General features: G+C 52.7%; 1 protein-coding gene across 1 annotated transcript; it reads left to right on the plus strand.

Annotated features, from left to right (window-relative positions):
* Nucleotides 1-6496: 6496 nt before the first annotated feature.
* On the plus strand, nt 6497-6967 carry LOC140901967 (angiogenin). Its single transcript, XM_073321473.1, has one exon. It carries the CDS (start codon nt 6497-6499, stop codon nt 6965-6967), a length of 471 nt encoding a protein of 156 aa, XP_073177574.1.
* The last annotated feature ends 406 nt before the right edge of the window (nt 6968-7373 follow it).

Consider the following 7373-nt stretch of genomic DNA (forward strand, 5'->3'; position numbering starts at 1 on the left):
TGGCCACTGTTCAGCAGCTGTAATATCAGGCAGCTCAGTGGCTAAATGAGGCAGAATAATCAGCCCTGTTTTTAAGGCTGTGTTTATGAGACTGTTTATACACCAAAGAGAAGGGAGCAGATCAAGGAATCATAGAAATTTAGGGCAGGAAAAGACCGTGAGGGGTCATCAAGTCCAGCCCCCTGCGCCAAGCCAGGACCAAGGAAACCTAGACTATCCCTGACAGGTGTTTGTCCAACCTGTTCTTAAACCCCTCCAGTCACAGGGATCCCACAACCTCCCTTGGAGCTCAACTACCCTGAGAGTTAGAAAGTTTTTCCTAATATCTAACCTAAACCTCCCAAGCTACAGATTAAGCCCATTGCTTCTTGTCCTACCTTCAGTGAACATGGAGGACAATTGATCACAGTCTTCTTTCTTACAGCCCTTAATATATTTGAAGACAGTTCTCAGGTCCCCCCTCAGTCTTCTCTTCTCAAAACTAAACAGAGCCCGATTGATGGTCTGTATCTATAGGGGTAGATACTTAAATTGATGGCTGGATAGATGGGCATTTATAGGAATGGATGGGCATTTATAGGGATGGATAGATGCATAGATCTGGTATAGCTGTCAATATAAAATATAGACTGGTCTAGTGAAGGGAGATCAGGAGCTTCTCTTCTCCCTGTCTCATTACACAAGGACAAGAGGATGTTCTTTGAAACCCGAAGGTGGCAAATCGAAAATGGATAAAAGGAAATACTTTGTTTCCACACAAGGTGTAATTGGACTGTGAAACTTCTTGTCACAGGACATTGATGAGACCAACAACTTAGCAACATTCAGAAAGGAACTGGACACTTCTATGGATAACAGTAATGTACAGAGTTACAATTAATTATGATAACAAATACTGGAAGGGATGAAACCTTGTACTTCAAGTTTTAAGCCAGGGGTGGGCAAACTTTTTGGCCCAAGGGCCACATCTGGGTATGGAAATTTTATGGCAGGCCATGAATGCTCATGTGGGTATGGGAGGGGCTCCAGGCTGAGGCAGGAGGGTTGGGTGCGGGGGGGGGGATGGTTCTGGCTGGGGGTGCGGGCTCTGGGGAGGGGCTGGGGATGAGGGGTTGCGGGTACAGGAGGGTGCTGTGGGCTAGGACTGAGGGGTTTGGAGGGTGGGAGGTGGATCAGGGCTGGGGCAGGGGGTTGGGGGAGTGGGAGGGGGTCAGGAGTATAGGCTCCAGGCAGCGCTTACTTCAAGAAGCTCCTGGAAGCAGCAGCATGTCTTCTCTCCAGCTCCTATGCAGAGGTACAGCCAGGTGGCTCTGCGCATTGCCCCATCCGCAGGCGCCGCCCCTGAAGCTCCCATTGGCCGCGATTCCCAGCCAATGGGAGCTGTAGGGGTCACGCTTGGGGCGGGAGCAGCAGGCGGAGCCCCATGGCTGCCCCTACACATAGGAGTTGGAGAGGGGACATGTTGCTGCTTCCGGGACCCATGCGGAGCCACGGCACGTGTGGAGTGGGGCAAGCCCCCAGCCCTGCTCCCTGGCTGGAGCGGGAGCACGAGGGCAGGATTAAAATGTCCGAAGGGCCAGATGCGGCCCCCCCAGACGTAGTTTGCCCACCCCTGTTTTAAACCAATCTCTAGCTAGTAGAGATCAGGCTAAGTCCTAATGTGGGGGCAGATCATGCCATATTTGATGCTGCAGGGTTCTTACACGTTCCCCTAAAGAAATGGGTGCTCCGTATCCCAGCTTTCCTGCCAGAGTGATAGATGCTCGGCTTTTGAGAGGGCAGCATAGACACCAACACATGCATAGGAAGCAGTGAAAGGTGAAACCTCCCCGAGATGATTCACCCAGGCTTGAGTAAGCATTGAACCCATAACCCCTGATGTACCAGTTCAGAGCTCTGGGTCACGGGGCTCTTCTCTGGGAATATTTCCCTCTCCTATTGGCTGCAATGAGCGTTGTGGGCTCTCTCATGTTCCCGTCTCTGCCTCGATTTCCCACACCTGTGGCCTAGGGGTGAAGATACTGGCTCAGTCTGTATAAAGGGCTGGGAGGGGTGGAGCCCAGGATGGAGGCCAGGTGCTGCGTCACGGCAAGGGGGCACTGCTGTGGAGTTGGGCACTGTATGGTGGGCACCAGGGGCGGCAGAGGGTGGGGTGGGGAAGGGGCGGCTACACTGTATAATGGGCACGAGGGGCAGCAGGGGGTGTACAGACTCTAGCTGAACTCCTCTGGTCCCCTCTCCCCTCTCCGGGGCTCTCAGGTCACCATGCTCCCCTGCCACCACAGCCCTCTGCTGCCCTCCTGTCACAAGCCTCCCCTCGGGCCGCCAACCCTCGTGGGGAGCCCGGGGAGGCAGCGGGGGCCAGGACGATGTGGGGGTGGGTGGGGAGCCTGGGGAGGCAGTGGGGATCAGGGGCGCCAAAATACAAGTTCACCCAATTTTCCCTAAGGCCGGCCCTCTGTATAAAGTATTCGCAGTGAGCTCATTACTGGACACCGAGTTCAGTGCCGTGTCCACATTTGAAAAAGGATGTTAGCAAATAGGAGAAACTCTGTCGAGATGATTTGTGGTCTAGAAAAAAAAAAGGCCCTAGAGTGAGAGATTAAAGGCGATAATACCCTTCTCTTGTATAAACTAAATAGTAAGAGGTGTCTTAAGAACATAACATAAGAGCATAAGAATGCCCCTACTGGGTCAGACCAAGGATCCATCTAGCCCAGTACCTTGTCTCCTGACAGTGGCCAATGCCAGGTGCCCTGGAGGGAATGAACAGAACAGGGAATCATCAAGTGATCCATCCTCTGTCGTCCATTCCCAGCTTCTGGCAAACAGAGGCTAGGGCCACCATCCCTGCCCATGCTGGCTAATAGCCATTGGTGGACCTGTCCTCCATGAACTTATCTAGTGCTTTTTAGAACCCTGTTATAGTCTTGGCCGTCACAACATCCTCTGGCAAAGCGTTCCACAGGTTGACTGTGTGTTGTGTGGAAAAACACTTCCTTTTCTTTGTTTTAAACCTGCCACTTACTCATTTCATTGGGTGACCCTAGTTCTTATGTTATGAGAAGGAGTAAATAACACTTCCTTATTTATTTTATCCACACTGGTCATGATTTCATAGACCTCTAGCATATCCCCCATTAATCGTCTCTTTTCCAAGCTGAAAAGTCCCAGTCTTATTAATCTCTCCTCATATGGAAGCTGTTCTATACCCCTAATCATTTTTGTTGCTCTTTTCTGAACCTTTTCCAATTCCAATGTATCTTTTTTGAGGTGGGGCGACCACATCCGCACGCAGTATTCAAGATGTGGACGTACCATGGATTTATAGAGAGGCAATATGATATTTTCTGTTCTACTATCTACCCCTTTCCTAATGATTCCCAACATCCTGTTTGCTTTTTTGACTGCCGCTGCACATTGAGTGGATGTTTTCAGAGAATTATCCACAATGACTCCAAGATCTCTTTCTTGAGTGGTAACAGCTAATTTAGACCCCATCATTTCATATGTAGAGTTGGGATTATGTGTTCCCATGTGCATTACTGACAGAGGTTTGTCAAACTTGATTTTAAAATCTTCCAGTGATGTGGACTCCGCGACCTCCCCTGAAAGCCTGTTGCAAAGCTTCAGTACCATGAGTGTTAGAAAGTTTTTCCTAATAGCTAACCTACATCTCCCTTACTGCAGATTAAGCCCATTACTTCTTGTCCTGTCCTTAGTGGACACGGAGAACAACTGATCCACATCCTCTTTCAAACAGCCCTTCACATATTTGCAGACTGTGATCAGGTCCCCCCTCAGTCGTCTTTTCTCATGACTAAACATGCCCCGTTTTTTCAACCTTCCCTCACCGGTCAGGTTTTCTAAACCTTTGATAATTTCTGTTGCTCCTCTGGACTCTCTCCAGTTTGTCCACATCTTCCCTAAAGTGCGGCACCCAGAATTGGTCACAGGACTCCAGCTGAGGCCTCACCAGTGCCAAGTAGAGCAGGACAATTCCCTCCCGAAACTTGCATACAACACTACTGGTAATACACCCCAGAAAGATACTAGCCTTTTTTTGAGCTGCATCACGTTGTTAACCTGAGATCATTCCCTCCTCTGCCGCCCCACAACACACCACACCACAACGACACTGCACACGGGAGCAGAGCACGGCGGTTAACAGGGGGAACGAGCAGCCATTGCACATCCCATCGGTTAGTGGAGTCACCACCCGTTAGCCCATTGCCCCAGCCGGGTTGTGACACTTCCCCTTTGCGTGCAGGGTTTCCCCCTCTGTCACGGGGAGAGCAATCTGCCCCAGACCGCAAGGAGGAGTCCCCTAATGTCCTAACCACCAACCAACACTTGGCAAGCCAGTGGGACTGGGCAGCGTGGGACAGGCCCTCAGGCCTCGCTCCCTGCCTGGGATAGGGCTGGGGCCAGACCAGGCTGACGGGGTCGTGAGCAGCCCCGTTAGGGCCTGATCTGGGCCTGCCCCTGGACTGTGGAGGGTGTCAAAGCCCCAAGCCTGTGAGGACCGGGGGACACTGCAGGGTGAATGGGACAGGAGCCAGCACAGAGGGGGCCTGGCAGGGACCCATAGCCGGTGCCAGTGGAGAGGGGTGGCTGGGAATCCGGCCCCTAGAGCCAGCCCCTCCTTGGTTGTTAACTGCGGGGTCCGGGCTGGTCAGGGGAAAAGACACAGAAGAAACCCAGCACCAACAGTGTAACCAGCCAGCCTGGCCTGCCCCCTGGGCCCAGCCAGCCCGGCCATGTCCACACTAATCCCTCTGGAAGCATTGCGGTCCAGCCCGGCAGGGCTGGCTAGCTAGCTTGGTCCTCTCTGCACATTTCAGTGTTATCTGTTTGGGGCATGAGCGTTAGGCATATTCGGTGCCTATCATGAGAGCCAAACTCTCTGTCTCATATTGTTCTCAATTTTGTTCCTCCAAAGGGCTAGTGTTTGGCCTGCCCTCTGGGGGTGTGGGGTACTGAGACCCTGGTGTGATGATCACGGCCTGGGTTTGAGTCCTATCTCTGAACAAAGCTGGAAAATTTAGGCACCTTAAGACAGGCTGTTTTCTTCAGGGGTGGGGCTGTATCTGGGGAACCCCTTTCTCAAAGGACCCTAAACTTGGGTCGCTAACCCTAGCTAGCTAGCCCTCCCACACTCCCATGACCCACACCAAACTTCAAGACAAGCTGAGTAACCGTCTGGATTTTAGAGCACTTCGGAAAGTTGAGCTTTAAATCAGAGAGCTGGTTTTAACCTGAACTACAGCAGGGCTGTCTGCCGTGCTACGTAATGAGAGGACACGCTGTACACGCACAGAGGGGTATTAGCTAGTGACCCCAAGGGACATTGTCTCATAACCTCACAAATACACACTAGACCCCACTGCTCACCCAGAGCCCGGGATAGAACCCAGGAATCCTGGCTCCCAGCCCCCACCAGCAGTGGGCAGGACACAAACCCAAGAGAGGACAGGGAACCCAGGGAGGGACTGGCTGGGGTTGTGGGGTTGTGGTTATGGGGTACCCAGGGTTCCCAATTAGTGGTGAAACCTGTAACAACCAGGACTGTGTTGTTAGAGGGGCTGGGAGCCAGGACTCCTGGGTTCTAACCTGGCTCGGGGAGGGGAGTGGGACCTAGTGGGTTAGAACGGGGGCAGTTGGGAGTCAGGACTCCAGGGTTCTCTCCCCAGCTCAGGGATAGCGTTGGGCTGAGGGTTACAAAGGCAGGTTCACCAGGGGCTGTGGGGTTCACAGTGTCACAGGACTCCAATAACAGGACCCTGCCCCATGCCTGCTTCCCCTCTATCTCCCTGCCCTCAGTGGGAGAAGCTGCCCCACCCCCACCGTCTGGTCAGGCTCTATATAATGACAACCGAAGGGGAAGGAGACTCAGGGACTCTCAGCTCTGTCGGCAGCTGGATCCATCCCTCTGTCGGGAGCCCCACGACTTGGGTAAGCTGAAAACATTGTTGCTTAACAGACCCCAGCCAGGCGGGAAATGCAGAAAGAAGGGCACTGCGGATTGACCCCAGGGTGCCTGGGAGCAGAATCCAGTCCTGACCCCACTTCAGCCAGGGGGTGACTCTGGATTGACCCTGCGGGGACTGAGACCAGAATCTTGGCAAGAGGGTGAAAGGAAGAGTAGGTGAGATCTGGACTCAGGACTTCTCAGTCCTCTCGTGGCTCTGGGGTGAGGGGGAGTGGGGTCTTTGGATCAGATTGTATGGGGGATAGGTCCATCAATGGCTATTAGCCAAGGGATGCAATCCCATACTCTGGGTGTCCCTAAACTTCCAACTGTCGGAACCCGGGAGTGGAAGATGCATGTGGATCACTCCTTAATTGCCCTGTTTTGTACACTCTGCCGGAAGCTCTGGTACGGGCCACTGTCAGAGACAGGATACTGGGCTAGCTGGACCTTTGGTCTGACCCTGTCTGGCAGCTCTTCTGTTCTTGTCTCTCAGTGTGTCCTCAGGATCATCTGGCTGGAGCCATGGCTCTGAAAGGGCCCCCCGTGCTGCTCCTGCTGGCTGCTGCACTGGTGCTGTTGGGAGCACCAGCTACTGCAGATCAGTACCAGAAGTTCCTCCTCCAGCACGTCGATGCGAATCCCACAGGCCGTAACGACAAGTACTGCACCAAACAAATGCACTACGTGTTGAACGAATTGAGGAGGTTGGACCCAAATCCTGGGAAAAACACCTGCAAGAAGATAAACACCTTCATCCACGCGAACATCAATGCTATCAGAGCCGTCTGCACTAAAGGGGGAGGCACGGACTATCAAACCAAGAGTAACCAGATCATGCGCCAGAGCCTCCATAAATTCAACATCACCACCTGCATCTGCACCTCACGCGAAGGGACACCACTCAAGAAATGCAAATACCAGACTGCTGCTGACTTCAGGATGATCGTCATCGCCTGCAACGATGGGTTCCCCATGCATTTCGAAGAGAGCTAGATCTGACGGGGTGATGAGGAGGCCACTCCGGTTTCCCTCGCATTCTGCTGCTGCCTCTCTTGGTGCAGAGTTCTCTTCATTTTCTCTGCCTGTTATGTAGCACAGCCCCCCTTATGCCCCCTCACCCCCTGCTGCCCCTAGTGCCCGTTGCACAGTATAGTCAACCCTCTCTCGCGTTGCTTTGGGTGATGTGGGGAATTGATTGTCTCAGGCTGAGCCATGGTAGCTGTTGCTGAGTTGGATTCTCTTCCTATTTCCTGCAATAAAATACATTCATGCAAATGCAGAAGGGCTGGGTGTATGTTTCTGGGGACGTGATGCAGAGAAATTAGATGTCGCTCTCGGTCTCTCTTTCCAAGCCCTAACAGCGCTGAAAACCGAATGAGTAGTTATCAATGGTTGTCTG

The sequence above is a fragment of the Lepidochelys kempii genome, chromosome 23 (genome assembly GCF_965140285.1).
Source record: "Lepidochelys kempii isolate rLepKem1 chromosome 23, rLepKem1.hap1, whole genome shotgun sequence".
Classification (NCBI taxonomy): Eukaryota; Metazoa; Chordata; order Testudines; family Cheloniidae; genus Lepidochelys; species Lepidochelys kempii.

Bases quoted from the DNA above. Each gene is read 5' to 3' on its own strand.
- LOC140901967 (XM_073321473.1), top strand. From the start codon at position 6,497: ATGGCTCTGAAAGGGCCCCCCGTGCTGCTCCTGCTGGCTGCTGCACTG.